The sequence below is a fragment of the Pyrus communis genome, chromosome 3 (genome assembly GCF_963583255.1).
Source record: "Pyrus communis chromosome 3, drPyrComm1.1, whole genome shotgun sequence".
In the NCBI taxonomy this organism is placed as follows: Eukaryota; Viridiplantae; Streptophyta; class Magnoliopsida; order Rosales; family Rosaceae; genus Pyrus; species Pyrus communis.
In genome coordinates, this window is record NC_084805.1 from 22,441,030 (window position 1) to 22,457,367 (window position 16,338).

The following is a 16,338-nucleotide window of genomic DNA, read 5'->3' on the forward strand; positions in this document are numbered from 1 at the left end:
AAATGGAAATGACGGAATTTTTTCACATCGACGGATTATTACATAATATATTGCTTCTTCATGGTGGGAAATTACATTTCAAACGCAATATTACTACTCCGACCGATAACACTACCACTTTAACCACTAACAGTCGTTGTATCCAACTACTTTAAGCATCAAGTTTACCACTTGGTGCAAACACGTCCTTAAAAATTCTCCGCCAACATCCGTTAGCAAACGTTTTTATTAGAAACACGTTAATACTTTCACTGAAAACACCCTTGATGCTTATCCAATGAAAAGTGAAAACTAATAGTTGAAGAAAAACATAATTCTTTATTTCTTAAGCGACAAGGTACATAGTCGGAACTTGAAGATCTTGAATAAAATGTACGGACGTTTAACGAGGAACGCAAACACGAATATCATGACAAACAATTTCTTCGGGCCAAGGGCGCAGTACTAATGACTTCATGAATACAATGATAAACAAATGCTGGCAAATCCAAGGAGGACAGCATCTTATCTCACATTTGATCCTGGTCTGCATGCTTCGAAGTGTAAACATTTCGGCTCATCGAACGGGGGTGGCTGCGGTACAATGTCACTCCCCTTCCCCCAACACAGATAAATACCTGAAATAAAAAGGAATAAAAATCATATGTAAGTAACAACGGGAGCAGACTCAAAGAAACAAGAAATGGAAGCAGTTACGCAAAAAGGAAGCAGCCATTTTGGTCAAAAGTAGGTTTATTAGACTCTGTAAAAATCCATCGCCAGGCAGCATATATGTTGGCGGTGACAAGTAAGAAACTCCTTAAACTCTTTAACATTGATTTTCTTATGAGAGTTCTAGACCTATATATTGCCTGGAGGTGTAAAAAGTATATGATTGAGAGTACCGCAAAACGCTTAATTCTGCATCTTTTTGCCCCAACCTGCACGGGTACAGGGCTGAGGGTGGATGTGCTCTCCTTTCACTCTAGGATGGGCTTTTACACACCACCGATTCACAGTAATGGGCAACATAAGAAAAACAGACAAATACTTAATGTGTTATACCACCATCTTACCAATAGAGTAGCTTCAAGTCTTCTAATCGCGATAGGGTGTGAGATCAATGTTGAAAGGTTGCTTCCCCTTGCTTACCCTCTAAGAGTTAACAACAAAACAGAATATCCAGTAATAAAACGAAAAATCATATTATTAAGAATGAAAAAAATCAAAATGAAAAATCATTCTTGTTCTTTATCTTTCACTCTCTAGCCATGTGAGAGAAAGACGGAAGGTTGTGGGATGATAGACTATACCATATAAAATATGTCTAAATAAGTACTTCTGAATTGTTTGAAAAGTTGTTAAAAGAATCTAGTATTCATAGTACAGCTAACACTGCATTTCCATGGTTAATGTAACGACTATGTATTTGACTCTCCCAAGTAACCAAGATCTTATAGTTTCCATTTACACAAATTCTCTCAAGTAGTTTTTCAACAATTAACACACAAATGATCATAAATGTAAATGCTTGTATTACGGAAGGGACTTACAGCAATTGCTATGAGCTCTACCAGCAGTTCCTCCAAGTGGCGCAAGGGCTAAAATCATAAATTAGAAGTATTTTAAACAGTTTAACTTAAGAAAGTACTCTTTAGTTAAACAATGCCCATATATTCAAACATCCCAAAACAGGAATGAACTTCCAGAAAAAATGCGCATGCAAATAAGAAAGCATTACTCACCCATTGAGTTGGACCATCAACTGGAGCGTTAGAAGGATCATCATGTACCTAAGTAACCAAAGGAAAATCTTAGCAACCCAAAAGTCTGTATGCAAGCGTGAATAAGTATGTGTGTATGAATCTATTCATAATGAAGAAGACTACCCTAAGAAACATCTGCAACTGCACCTTTGTATGTTATGGTCATACAATGAAAAGCTAAGAAAGATGAATTCGTATTGGACACTTTCGAATTTGCATGCACATTTATAGTTACAGATAACTTAAGAGAAATTATTCATAAAGCTCCTTCAAGTGAACTCAAAATGAATTCAAGTTACTTTTTGCATTACTGGTAAGTGGAATTAGTTAACATCACCCAATTTTCTTTTAAAGCAAACCCCAGAATTGAAAATGATAATCCTCAGAGAAGGCGAAACAAAAAATGCAGGCATCAGATTCAGAACTCAGAAGATTACTTTACCTCCATGAAAATACCATCCACCCCAACAGCGACTGCTGTCCTTGCAATGCATGGTATCAATTCGCGAAGACCACCACTGGCAACACCTCCATCGTCCAACTACAGGATAAAGTAGGGTGAAATGGGAAGCAAAATTCAACAACAAAATAATATCAAACTAAATTCAGCATATTAAAGCTGTTGATGCTAAAAAAAATGGTAGAAATATTGCAACATCACCCTTAGAAACCGACAGGTCATAGCTAATGCCAATGAGACATGAAGATGAATAAATAATATTGGTTACAGATTTCATGTGAAATACCACAGAATATATAATTTGCAGCTAGAATAACCATGCGTTTCTAAGAGAGGAAGCTGCAGAGCTCAACAAATTTTCTCACCTTTCTCCCAGCAGGCTGTTGCAAAGCATGTGTGACGTCAGCAACCTGTAGTGAAACATTTGAGTTGAGTCACATGATCTGGTCTTCAGATTGTTAAATGAGAATGGAGGCAGCACGTTAAGATAACTGAAAACTGGGACTGGACGAATGCAAAATACAAAAGAATCATCTGACAAGAACCAAGGTCTGAAAGCATTAGTAAGGAGCAGTTAATAGTCACCCAACTAAACAGGATACATGTCAAGTTGTTAACCAGCTTCTATATCTATATTGCCACATTACAGTCAGATGACTTGGAGTCTTGGACCAAGAAACACATATCCCAACCTCTTTGTAATTGACTTCATACTCAACAGGCAACACTTCCTACAGAAGCTTCCTATACGTACTTCCAATATTCCTCACAACAGAATTTCCAGAAATAAAGCAAAACAAAACGAAATTGAGCATAAAACAACAACAGCACATAAAAGAACAAACTTTAACATTAACTTACCACAGGACAATTAGCTTCTCTGATCCACTCCAAATTGCGAGGATCAACAATTAAATCATCTATGAATCAAAGAAGAGACATAGGATTAATCAACTGAGTAAGAACAATTTATGAGAATGAACAAATAATTTCCTAGAATGTAGGTCAATTGTACATCTTATACAATATGAATGGGGAATCAATGCATGAAAGTTTAGAAACAAAAAGGGGACATGATGCAAGCAGAATTTACTTTCACTTGTGTTAAAGCAATGGATACAGATAGCGGGGCAAGCATAGCTTAATACATAGCTGCTGTAAGACTTACTATAGCCAAACATAGTTCCCCTCTCACAAACCATCACGTTTGGATTTCCAGCCAGTCTAACCTTCTCCGCAGAATTTAACATGACCTGAAATATGAACACGTTCAAGCTTAATATCTGAAGCACAAGGATACAAAAATATTTTAAATGAGAGTAGTCAGCGGAGGTCTAATCAGTTAGGTCAGAGAGAGAGAAAGATCACTCACAGAAGGAGCACAGAACTGGCCCTTCTTAATATTGATAATTTTTCCAGTCTTGGCTGCTGCAACTAGAAGATCTGTCTGTCATCATAAGAAGTCACAAATAAGATAAGATTCCAGCTATTGCATCCTTTCAAAACTTCCTTTTTAACTTTTTATTCCTCTTTTTAGCAACACATCCGTAAAAATATTTAATGAAAATATCTGCTGGTAGGAGGCACAGTGTTATCCCTTCACCTGGCGGCATAAAAATGCAGGAATCTGAATAATATCTGCAACTTTACCAACTGCTTCACACTAGAAAAAACAAAGAACAAAGAAGAAACGTGAGAAACAGTTCCTGACCTGTCAAAATCCAGTTCAAACTTTTCTCTTTGTCTAACATGGGATGGCAAAGAAGTAGACAAGCATGGATGGCTTTTTCAGATGTGCATGCAAGTATTCAAGATAGAACATATAGATCTATTCATCGGGTTCAAGATCAAGAAATTAGTAATGGAGTACATTATAATCAATGCCAGAGTCTAACTTCTCGTTATCCACAGTCCACACACATTGTTACAGAGACATATAGTGATGAGGATAGTATATCCAAGTTACCCAAATGGTACACATTTATTCAGCAAAGCAAACAGCGTTTTGTCAAATGAAATTCAATCATTTTACTCTTACGGCCTTATCTTTGACCCACAAACTTTAAAGCTTAAGCGAACAAGTATACTAAGAACAAGATCTAAACTTTTGTGTCTGAAGAGAGGAGACGGAATGCTCACCTGGCTAGCTTCATGTACATCTGTAATTATAGGGAGGTCATATGCTGTTTTAACCTTCTCAAGGATCTGAAAGAAAAAGGAGAAACAAAGAGGAATTGGTGATTCTAAATTGAATGTCGTCTATATTGAAAATTACTGCCCAGTTAAACGTTAAGAAAGAGAAATTCCACTCTCGAAGAATCAAACCATGGTTTCTATATGCCCGTAGTAAGAACACATGTCACAGAAGAACTTCTAACCTATCGACTAACCACAACGGGAAAAACTGATCAATAACACTGAATTGAAGTCTTCTAAATCTGATGACACAAACAATCACTTTGAACATTTAACAATATCTAATACGTTCTCTATATTTATTACCGTATCAGCCAAAGCGATTCATATCTAAACTTAGCATGAGAACAAGATAACGAACAGCGGTCCACCTTTAAGCCTTCTTCCGAGCCAGGACCCCGGAATGATTTTGAGGACGTACGGTTGGCCTTGTCAAAGCTCGACTTGAAAACCAGTGGCAATCCAACTCTACAAGATTAAACAATAAATTATCCATCTTGCCAAAAACCGAAAAAATACGCAGATTTCAATTCAATCTTTATCCCATTTCGACAAAATGAATAAATCCCAAAGAGAAGGAGAATACTTTGTTGCGACGCTCTTAATGTGCTTGGCCATCCGGAAAATGTGCTCCTCGGATTCAATCACATTGGGACCGGCTAACAAGAAAAACGGTTCTGCCCCCTGTTGGGATTGAAACAAAATAAAATTAAAGTGCCATTGGAGCAATAAACCATCCGAATTTATATACCCTTTAACGTAAGAATTCAAAAAATCCCAACAAAATTAAACCTTGAGCTGGTTATATAGCAGAACTGATGAATCCATATCTTCCCACTTAGCTGAAACAATACAAACAAACAACTGCAGCTACAGATATCAGGATTCAATCATAACACGTAAATCATTGACCACATTACTCAAAATTTGTTAATTTAATCAAAAGCAGTAACCAAAATTTTAATAAATTTTCATAATTCTTTTTTTTGGGGGAGGGAGGGGCAAGAATTTTGATAATTCAGAATGTCGATACTGTCGGAGATTCATTGGGAGGCAGTCTACTTTTCCCGCAATTTTCTGGGCAACCAAACAGAAATTTAAACGAAATTCGAATGCGAATTCATACCCAACTGCAGTTGATTTTCACAGACCTATAAAGGAAAGAAATCAACCTCACTTCAATCGCGAAAACAGAGAGAGACGGAGGGAGAGCTTCGGCGAGTGAGGGTGTAGGAGGAAGCAGAGGCGAAATATCCTTTTTCTTTTTCTTTTTTAATAAAAAAAATAAGTTAATTATGTCACCGACTGTTTTTTCACTTGTAAATAGGGCTTCTTTTTTTGGTTTGGGCTTCCCAAGATTCCTTCGTCTACGAAGAGTCGAGATTGTCTGCTTATCTGATAAGCTCCTTTTGTTTTTTAATCGAATCTGATGAGCTCCTTTTAGAGAGTGAATTATATTGTTACCTTAAAATGCTTTTTAGTAAATGGGGAAATCATTTCCGCATCTATTTATTTATGTCTTTTGGTTTTATATTTATTCATTTAAAAAGTTAAAAATACACGAAGAAGAATTAAGTGTGTTTTTTGCAAGGATCGGGTCGGAAATATTCTTTTCAATTTTTGTTTCAAAATTTCATAATTGGATCGGATGATATCACAATTTTTAAATTTGGAATTTTTGGCCAATACAAAAATTTCAAAAACGGAGTAATTTCAAAAAATTTAGAACATAATTCGGAAATTCATATATTTTATAAGTTTTTTTTTTTTACACTCTAACTTTATTGTTCATGCAATTTGTTGTTCTTCTTAATATTTGTTACATGTATATGTATAAATTCAATTAATTTTGTGTTATACTTGTTCGGGCAGGAAATCTCGCTGGGAAGGGTCCCTGACTCGAGCACACAGCTTCCCGAGGAGTTGGCACTTTGGTTGATTGTCGGGCTTCAACTTGCTAAGACGCTGCAAAAAGAGGATAAAGTTAGTTCTGAAAGGTGCATTTGTGGGGCCTTATGCCTTGAGGCTCACAATCAAAACTAACTAAGTGCTTAGGCGTGTCACTGCTATCTCAGTATCGCAGATGTAGAACAAGTGTGTTTAAGTCGATTACTTGCGCCTCAAGTTATTTTGACTTCTTGTTATCAAATGATTGTCGTGGATGAGTTAAGTCTACATTAAGTTCTTCTCTATGTCTTGAAATCAAGGACTTTTAGTTAGTTATCTTGTATGATTAAGAGGTGGAGGTCCAAATTTGATCAAGTCATCCGTTTAAATCATATTTAGTCTTCTTCGACAGTAAAATCACTAAATAAACCAGATATGAGAACTGATGGAACTTTGGTTCATCAAAAGACTGGAAATGACTTGAATATATACTGGGGAATACATCATAACACCAGATCTATTAACTTAAAGACAAAACAAAAAGAGTCGGGTAAGGCTGGAACATCTTGTGGTCTCTTCTCTTTGTGGTTACAAGGGTTTGGGTATTAAAGCATGATGAGTGGTGAACAAGTTTACACAAAAGAATTGATACTACAACATTTAGAAACGGTAGTAGAGCTTTTACACTAGACAAAATATGTCTTTTTAAGGGAAGTCTAAGGCTAAAGGGTGCAGAATCTGGACAAAGCATAGCTTTCTAGGTATTTTATTTACTGAGAGGCAAGTTGTATGTTTGTTTATTTGATTGGTTAAGTGTCTTTATCTCTAGGCCCTCTTCCCCCTTTTATAGGCAAATTAACTTGACTGTACTACTTATGCTCTTGCTCGAAAGTGACTGAAGAGTAGTGAGTCATCAACATTTTACATGTTCTGCCATTTAGAAAGTGTTTTTGGACCGGGAGTAGGTGGATTTCCATCAGTTGTCACTTCTCTTGTAAACGCCTAGCCTTTGCATTAAATGGGGAGCCGTCATATTGTCTCGAGATGGGTATCTGGGCTTGACTCTGGGCCTCGGGTAAAAATCTCCTTTATTGAATTCTTTTAGACTTTCTTCCCTTGAAGTCCAAAGTTAAATATTAACCCAAACAATACTAGTGTGTGTTTAATATAAAAACAATAAACAAAATGCATCCAAACTAAAAATAAAATACAAAAATTGATTACAAAATATATAATTAGACTAAACAACTATAATAAATGGGAATAATTCATAAGTTTTTTTCAACGGGAATGTGTTCGGAACATTTCAGAAAAAATCAGCTCAAAAATTCAGAATTCTCGAAATTTGTAAATGCATTCCACCGTTCCAATTTTTCTAAAAATATTGAATTCGGAATTTTTGAAAGTGACTTGTGTGTGGCGCCGAACGACTTCCAGCGACTGCTCCTAATTATTTCTCATTCTCGACGGGGCCTAACGTCCACCATGTTTTTCATTATTTTCAAGTTCTTAAAGAAATCAAACAGTAAAAATTAATGAGGGCGAATCAAAGTTTTAGAATTTGATATATGAGAGTTGGATGTACGGATGAATATTTTGCTTGCATTCATCTTTCTTGTCTTGCGGGTATTGGTACGGCTAACTGAGATTGTCAGAATCCAATCACGCAAATTCAGCCGTGTAATGCACCTGTGCATCTTAGACTGATAGGTTGCATGAATTTTTTTCGAAACGAGTAGCTAAAGAATTTCTTAATTCTTTAATCGTTCCTCCTTACCTGCAAATCACAGTCTGATACATATACAAACTAACTCATTAAAAACACCATACAAAGTTCTTGCACACTTGTAGATGAACATTTGTTTGTTAGGAGAAATGACTTCTTATATGTAAGAGATCAAAGTATCTCCCATAGCGTAAACAACAAAGCTGTAAAATAAAATTGGCTAAAAAGGATGAAAGTACTATTCACTCTCCATTCAAAGAGGACCTTGGGGATGAAGTTGCCTGCTGAGTCCAGACAACTCGCCCTATCTCAACGACCCAAAAGTCAATGGATGTCGGTTAAGCTAGTTGGTCAGTGAATAAGCATCTGCCCCCTTGCTCTCTAGTTCGTATTCCTCTCCCCATAAATTAGAGTACCACTACTAAAGGGAAAGAAAAACCAAAAGAACTTTCGCTATGAATTTTTTTCCATCACTTCTTTCCCTCTCCCTTTCCCATATCTCAAAGTTCAAACCATGTCCATTCTTCAGTGAGCTCAATCTTCCAACATGTTAAAGATAATCTCAATCCTACTTCTTCTATTTCCCGCCATATACGGAGATTGTACGTGTGAATCCGAGACACAGAGCACAACGAAGAAGACGCACTCAAGTGTAAAGTAGGCTCCCTTGCTTCCATTTTTGTTGCTGGTACTGTTGGGCTGAGTCTGCCATTGCTAGGCAAGAAAATCCCAACTCCAAGGCCCGAAAATGCCACCTTCTCCCTGATCAGGGCATTCGCTGCCGGCGTCATTCTACAAACAGGGTTCTTTCACATACTACCAGATGCATTTGACAACTTGACTTCACCCTGCATCAAAGAAAATCCATGGGGGAAGTTCCCATTCACCGGTTTAGTTACCGTGTTATCTGCCATTGAAACACTTATGGTCAATTCATGGCAATCAGTTACTATCAGATATCGAAAGTAAAGTCCAACTGTCATCTCATCAGGTATCAACACTAACTTAGAATTCATCAACGCCATCAGAGCTAACTTAGAATTTGTTATTCGATGAATTATAACATAAACATAATTATAAATGACTGATTCCAGAGACAATTATCACTGAACCGCAGCAAGAATAGTTCCTGACTCACCAAATAACAAAGCACAGATCTTGAGGCAACCCCTGGCTGCGTACATCATAATGATCCAGGCTCAATTGCACCCATCTGCATCGTCTGAATTGATTAAAACTTGTAAAAGAAGCCTGAAAATGTACAGAATCCAGCATCCACTTCTTACCAAAGCTTGTCTCTTCAGGACTTAAACAAAAGGATACGGTGCACTGTGTAAGGGCTAGGGGGAAGGGGGAGTCTCATGAACTCACACAATCATTCAAACTTAAAAGAGAAAGAACAATGAACTTGCTGAAACTTTTTATTATATACACGTTTCATTAATTTCAGAGAAAGGTCAAAAATCAACAACTTATACATTTTCCATTTAACAGATGCGTAACTAAATGTTGAATATATCCTCTATGTTTACATTGCTTTCCTTGGCATGAGCATTTTGGGAGGGGCCAGAGACCTTAATTCAGGTGCAGAACTAGGAAAAAGAGTGTTCAGCTTGTGGATGAGGATGTCGGACCTTGACGGAATCTCATTCAGCAGAAACTGTTGAACGATGGGTTTCTTAAACCACTCCATGACAACATCTCCTGGAGCCCTCAACACCACTTTGCTAACCTCGAATGGAGATTCCACTGAGTTCAATATCTGTGCAACCACAAACTTCAAAGTGGGTCCTGTGACCAATTTAATGCGCCTTGGGATGACACCATAATATAACATTCGTTTTCTGAACCTATGGAGAGTATGCACAACTGCTATCAGAGCAGCTCCAACTGATAAGTTCCTGACGTCCAGGGGCCAAGCAATTTGCTGATCAAATACTATTGCCTTTGGGAAAAGCTTGTTCTCATAGGCAACTTTCCAAACACACCGGGCTCAATTTATCTGCCCCATAAGAACAAGGTAGTTGAGGAGAACATTAAAAAAGTACTTAGCAGGCCCCTCTTCCAACTCATAATCGATACCTTGAAAAAATTCCCTCACAAAAGATAACACTGGTTGTTTCCTCTGTTCTGGGCCCGTGAAGAGTCCACACATAAATGCATGTGCCTTTTGTCTTGTGGCACCAAGTATTGACATCAAATGCCTCTCATGCTCTTCTTTCTGGTATCTTACGAGATAGGCTCTTCTTTCTGGTATCTTACGAGATAGGCTAGAATGGATGTGTAAAGTATGAGGTCGACTTTTGCAGCAGAATTCACATACGTTTCTAAGAGAGGCTTTGCTGACTCATACAAACCACTCTTCATACATGATTTGAACAACTGTCTAATTATAAAATTATTTGTTCTAATCCCTGATGAGCCCATGAAGCGCTACATCAACGGAACCCTCCTTGATATACACCATTAAAACATCGCTAGCGCTCATATCAACAGAATAACCCATGGCCTTCATATCAAGCAAAATCTTGGCAGCCATGTCCACAAGCTTCTTATTAGCCAAAAGCATCAAAAGATATGTGTAAGTACATAGACCTGGTCTTAAACCTGCATTGGTCATTGAGTTATACAGGTTCATAGCGGAATCTACTTGTCCAGAGGCAGCATGCATTTCCAATAGACACAAATATGTCGAAGGAGTGGGTAGAAATCCAGCCTTCTCCATATCAGTAAAGGTAGACATTGCAGTATCAAGTTTCCCTGATTTTGCATGGGACTCAACAATCATTGTGTACAACCCAAAGTTAGGCTTAAAGCCCGCTTTCTTCATCTCATCCCAAAGCCTAAGGGCAGCATCTAATTTGCCAGCCTTTACATATGACTCAATCATAGAAAGGTACATGGGAGCGGATGGCCTGAAACCATAGCCCTGCATTTCCATGTATAACTTCATCGACATGTCCAACCACCCAGCTTTTCCCATTGAATCAACAAGTGATGCAAAGACATTAAAGCGGGGTTTAAAGTTCCTTTCTTTCCCTTCTTGGAAGAGCTTAAATGCAGCATCAAGGCGGCCCAATTTCGCCAAGTTTGGTACCATCAACTCGTAGGTTGATCCATCTAATGAACAGCTTGCAGCTTGCAGCTTGCATGCTCTCATATATCTCAAATGCCTTATAAGGTAAACCCTTATTTAGAAACAGCAATATAAGCGAATTATATGTCTGAGTATCAACTTCAAAACCCGAATCCTGAATCTTCTTAAAGTAACAAAATGCCACCTCCATTTTATCTGCTTTAGCCAAGAACTGAATGACATGATTATATGCACCAGATGACAAAACCCCACTACTACCTGAATCCTGCACCATTTCATCAAACAAGGATTGGATTCCATTGAAGTCCTTACTTTGGTTTAGGCCATCAAACAACACCACATAACACTCATCACTCGGCAAATACCACGGTTGCCTCTTAGCCCGTCGAAACAAACTCAAAGCACCATCGCCATCCTTAATAACCTTCAAGGCTTGAGTAATGTGAGTCATGTTTGGCACAAATTGGAGTTTGTCTACTTGGGTCTGCAATTCAGGCCCCCATTTCCACCTCTTCACAACCTCAACAATCTTAGCAATGGCAGAGGCATTCAACATCGGCCTTTTCAACCCTCCTACCATCACATGGTCGTCGAGCCCTGGCTCGACCGACCGTATACCTTTCCCGGTATAAATAACACTCCCTGATTCATCCAAATACTCAATTTCCTCAGTCCACTCATCACTCTTCTTCCTAGAACAGTATTTTCTGATGAAACGGCCTAATTATACCGGGGTTTCAACCAAATTCGTATCCGAAACACCAGAGCCCCCCACAAAATTGGGTTTTGCTGGTACAGAAAAGTTATGAGAAATTGAATTGAAACCCGTTATAGAGCTCCATAACCCGAATCTTCCTCCATAACTATGAAGTTCATTTGCACATAAATTTGGGTACTTTGAAAGGAAACTACGAAATGCAGAGCTGACGGTAGGGTTTTTGGTGAGTCTACAAATATTAATAGGGCAAAGCTTCCTCCTAAAAAGCATTGAGTTCTTGGGTATACAGAACTATGATTTGGGGATAAAATTAGGGTTTATGGAGGTTGAATGTGTCACCTGATTGTTGGAAGGATGCCGTCTTTACAGCAGAGCTTAAACCCTAGCTTTCAATGGGCAGCTGCAGCAGACTGAAGTGTCAACCGTTGACCGTACTGTGCTGCAAATACCTGAAAGTAAGCTTCCTTTTTTAATTGCACTTTGCACCCTGTGATTTGGGATGGTTAACAATTTGGTCCCTATTTTTTTCAACCTGATAATATCAACCCTAAATTGTCAAAAAATTACACTATTGGCCGCTCTGTATAACTAACATCCTTTGATTAGGAAATGTGTGAAATTGGTCATTTAAATCGGACACAGATCCTCTCCGGATCAACACAGCCGGAGCCTAGGGATTAATGCATCCGGACCATTAAAATTTTATCCAACGGCTACAATCAGAAGGCTCTCTAAAAGTTATAATAATTGTAACCGTTGAATAAAATTTCAATGGCCCGGATGCATTGATCCCTAGGCTCTGGCTGTGTTGATCCGGAGAGGATCTGTGTCCATTTACATCAATGTTGGGTTGGTGTGGTGTGGCCGCTTGGGACTTTTTCATCATTTTATAGTGTTTGAGAAGAAAAAAAAGTTCTTATTTATTCTCTTTAGGATATGTGTAATTTCACTTAATGTAGAGTCTAAATAAATAAAAATGAGTTTAACGTGTCACGTAAAAAAATAACAAATTTACTTGACAGTTAAACGGATCAAAAGGACAATAGTCTAACACATTGTAACTTTAAAATGGTACAATGATTTATATTAAAATTGTATAAGGATATAATGATTTATAAAGATCATGTTTGTCACCACAAGACTCATGTCTTCTGCAATTTGATTACAAGTAAGAGTCTACAGATAGATTATGATACGAAGAACGCTTTCAACAACTTAAGCTACAAGTTAACGATTGATTAGTTAAATTTTTGAATTTGGTACAAGGTCGGAAGCAAAACGGGATAAAAGAACATAGAGAGGAGTTTTGATTCTAAAATCCCACGACTCTGATGAGACTGCCCTTGGTGAATGGTGCATGTTCTCGAATATGGCATTGCCTTCATTTCTTAATTTGTCAGATTAAAGCACTAATCAACCTTCAAATAGATTAAGGAGTATTAATCCTTGGTGGGGACATGGTGATTAGGAAAACCCATTGAAGTAATTTGCGTTAAAGGCATTGTACGTTTCGTAATCAAACATGCAAATGTACTTTTAACCGAACATGTAAAAGATCATTTGAACAAAGCAAATCCAAGCCGGTATGCAATCAGAACAAAAGTGATTGTAACAAGCATTCTTTTGATGCAAAGTGATATTGGGAGGTGCGTGTCCGGGGAGGGGGGGGACATCGAATACAAAGTAAACGCTTTTAATCACTTAAACTATAAATTCTCCTACTGTATAACTAGTGGTGGATTGGAGCTACCTTGAGGCCAAGGTAAGCTCCGGCCTATGTTGAAGTTGTTTTTTCCTGTAAACCTCCACTACCATTAATCAATTTTACCACTATCGACTTGAATTTGTAATTGTGCGTGTTAGTCAAATTAACTTCAATCCAACAAATACAAAGCCTTTAATTTTTTACATCAAAGATTTGAAACTATAGAGCTATAATTGATCATATTATCTGTTTCTTGCCTATATACAATTTTTCCCCTTCGCTTGCTGACTATTATTTTTTGATTTATTTCTCATCTTCTTCTATTATATCATCTAAGAAATCAAAAAGAGAGAAAAAGATTTCATGTGTCCAAATTAGCATAAAAACCCTTCAAAATCTCTCATTCCTAATGTTTTTACAAAAATGTTCTCTTAGTCTCCATGAGAAAATAAGTGTCTGGTCACTCACTGTGTTTGGTATAAAGAATGAAGAATAAATGGACTTGATATAGTTGACCATGTATAATGGATAATAAATGCATGCATGGTTACTCACTTTTGAATTTAATATCAAGGTAACTAAAACGAATGAGACAACTACTTTTATTTATATTATGTCCACCTCGGTATAAAGTGTGTCCCTCCTAACATGAACTTCTAACTCTACGGCTTCCCCCTAGTATGAATTTCTGACTCTGCAACTTCGTGTAACAAACAACCAATTTTTCATTTGAATAATGAATATCCACCTTGTCTCTTGGTTTGGTTTTCCCCCCACTTGGAAAGAGAATTGAGAGGGGAGAGAGAGAGAGAGAGCGCTTTGAGTAGAAAGGAAGCAAAAGAAAAGGGCAGAGAAAATCACACTTTGATTTTTCTCAGATCAAGCAAGCATATATTCCAGTTCAGCTGCATGCAAAAACAATATTATTGAGGAGGCAAAAGAGATGTTATACATGCAGAATAATTCATCTTCCTATCACATACACCTTCTCCTTGAACCCTTTTTGTATTCCTTCAAACACATACATCTGAGCAAAGTGAATGAAAGCTGGACTGTTAAAGAATCAATCTTTATGGCCACCCGAGCTAACTAACCACTTGTCTACATTTGCCCTTTCTTGTGGGCAATTCTGGGGAGGTGTGGTCCAAGGCTGCTGCTTAATATGCAAATGCTTCCTTCTGCATGTCTTGCTGCTTCTGGTTTTTGAGTTTTTTGTGGGAACTGTAGCAAAAGCAGAAGAGGAGAAGAAGAAGCTTAAATTGGAGTTTTGGGTTTTGTTGCAAGTCATGGAAACGAGTAGAAATAACACAAGAGTTCGCATTGTTTTTCTGTATTTAACTTTGGCAACTATTTCCTTCACGCAATGCGGTAAGCTTCTTCCTTGATTAGATCATTTTAGTACTTAACCACATTATATACAGTGCTTAACCTCAAGCTGAGGGTAGATTCTTAGGGATGACCGGTTATATATCCCCTTTTAATTACTAGATTTCTCGTCAGGTGACTAAGTCACGTGATGAGAGATACAGCAAGAGGTGATCGAATAATATCTCGATACAACTATGAGACGGTTAATTTTTTTTGTTGACAAGCAATCTATATGTTTTGGTAGAGGCAAGAAGATCAATGAGATTGCTAAAAGCTATTCTTCCGAGTCCAACACAGCACCAAAGTCTATTTCTCAGAGCTGCAAACAAATTGAACTTAATCAACCGCATTGATTTTCCATTGGTGGGATCAAAGGACATCCAACCATATGCTGTGGATTCACCATTCACATTGCCACCTTATGATTCTTTACCTCCAATTTCCATGCCTGAAAATGCACCTCCATACTGTACAACTCCACCCAATACCCCACAAACTCCCCCTACAACCGTCCCAACACCTATTGTGTTATCACCACCAAGTCCCTCACCACCCTTCGTTTACGTTCCCCCAACCCTTCCTCTCCAAAGTCCACCTCCAAGCCCAACAAGCATTGTCCCAGGTCCACCACAATCTATCTCCACCCCTAATCCACCGGAAACCGTCCCAAGCCCAACGGGCTTTGTACCCGGCACACCACAATCCATCCCCACTCCTAACCCGCCAGAAAGCATCCCAAGCCCGCCCGAAAGCATTCCAAGCCCGCCGGGCTTTATACCTAGTCCCGGTATCTACATCCCGAGCCCACCTTATTTCGAGCCTAGCCCGCCCGGTCTTGTTCCAAGCCCGCCTTCTTCGGTTCCATCTCCTATTGGGTTTCAACCAAGCCCGCCAGTGTTCCTACCTCCCATTGTGTTCCCTCCGCCCACTACGCCACCGAGTCCAAGACGAGGCCCGACAGCGGCCCTGTGGTGCGTGGCTAAGCCATCTGTGCCCGACCCCATCATCGAAGAAGCTATGAATTACGCTTGTGGGTCGGGAGCGGAGTGCGCTTCCATCCAACCCAATGGGTCATGCTTCATGCCCGACACATTGTTTGCCCACGCTTCCTATGCCTTCAATAGTTACTGGCAAAGGACTAAGGTTGCTGGTGGCACTTGTTCTTTTGGAGGAACTGCCATGCTAGTTACTGTTGATCCAAGTAAGAGAGTACATATTTCAATAATTCTTGTTTAATCCCAATACCTTTTCATATATCATTTTAGTTTATATAAAAAACTGATCCATTATTTTTGTAACGTCTTTACAGGTTATGATGGGTGTCGATTTGTTTATTATTGATATCAAAATAGACTTGATCACAATGACAACGCATATCTTTTTTTCTTTATTTTCAACTTTTCTATAAGAAAAGTACAAAATCTCAGTGTATATAA

The 16,338-nt window shown here is 38.3% G+C and overlaps 2 protein-coding genes and 1 pseudogene across 4 annotated transcripts; 1 reads left to right on the plus strand and 2 right to left on the minus strand.

The window, feature by feature from the left end:
• Positions 1-298: 298 nt before the first annotated feature.
• LOC137728686 (2-dehydro-3-deoxyphosphooctonate aldolase) lies at positions 299-5,653 on the minus strand. Of its 3 annotated transcripts, none has more exons than XM_068467426.1 (15): positions 5,574-5,653; positions 5,194-5,265; positions 4,988-5,085; positions 4,773-4,869; positions 4,345-4,410; positions 3,809-3,868; positions 3,578-3,652; positions 3,374-3,458; positions 3,067-3,125; positions 2,571-2,615; positions 2,188-2,286; positions 1,725-1,772; positions 1,533-1,580; positions 1,056-1,134; positions 299-617 (listed from the first exon to the last, which is right to left on the minus strand). In XM_068467426.1, exons 2-14 carry the CDS (start codon positions 5,227-5,229, stop codon positions 1,078-1,080), a joined length of 873 nt encoding a protein of 290 aa, XP_068323527.1. In that variant the 5' UTR covers positions 5,230-5,265; positions 5,574-5,653; the 3' UTR covers positions 299-617; positions 1,056-1,077. The 3 variants fall into 3 exon arrangements, with proteins under 3 accessions (XP_068323527.1, XP_068323524.1, XP_068323525.1); XM_068467423.1 differs by having other exon boundaries at positions 5,528-5,647; XM_068467424.1 differs by having other exon boundaries at positions 5,553-5,617.
• A 3,818-nt stretch (positions 5,654-9,471) lies between these two features.
• LOC137730246 (pentatricopeptide repeat-containing protein At1g79490, mitochondrial-like) lies at positions 9,472-12,222 on the minus strand (annotated as a pseudogene).
• Positions 12,223-15,117: 2,895 nt separating this feature from the next.
• LOC137729726 (protein TRACHEARY ELEMENT DIFFERENTIATION-RELATED 7A-like) lies at positions 15,118-16,273 on the plus strand. Its single transcript, XM_068468736.1, has 2 exons — positions 15,118-16,103; positions 16,212-16,273. Exons 1-2 carry the CDS (start codon positions 15,161-15,163, stop codon positions 16,241-16,243), a joined length of 975 nt encoding a protein of 324 aa, XP_068324837.1. The 5' UTR covers positions 15,118-15,160; the 3' UTR covers positions 16,244-16,273.
• Positions 16,274-16,338: the final 65 nt, after the last annotated feature.

Excerpts from the sequence above, each read along its gene's own strand:
- LOC137728686 (XM_068467426.1), bottom strand. The coding sequence starts at position 5,229 with ATGGATTCATCAGTTCTGCTATATAACCAGCTCAAG. Across the intron at positions 3,653-3,808 it reads CTGCATTTTTATGCCGCCAG|ACAGATCTTCTAGTTGCAGC; the intron begins GTGAAGGGATAA and ends TTATGATGACAG. Across the intron at positions 1,773-2,187 it reads TGGATGGTATTTTCATGGAG|GTACATGATGATCCTTCTAA; the intron begins GTAAAGTAATCT and ends TTGGTTACTTAG.
- LOC137729726 (XM_068468736.1), top strand. The coding sequence starts at position 15,161 with ATGAGATTGCTAAAAGCTATTCTTCCGAGTCCAACACAGCACCAAAGT. Across the intron at positions 16,104-16,211 it reads GCTAGTTACTGTTGATCCAA|GTTATGATGGGTGTCGATTT; the intron begins GTAAGAGAGTAC and ends ACGTCTTTACAG.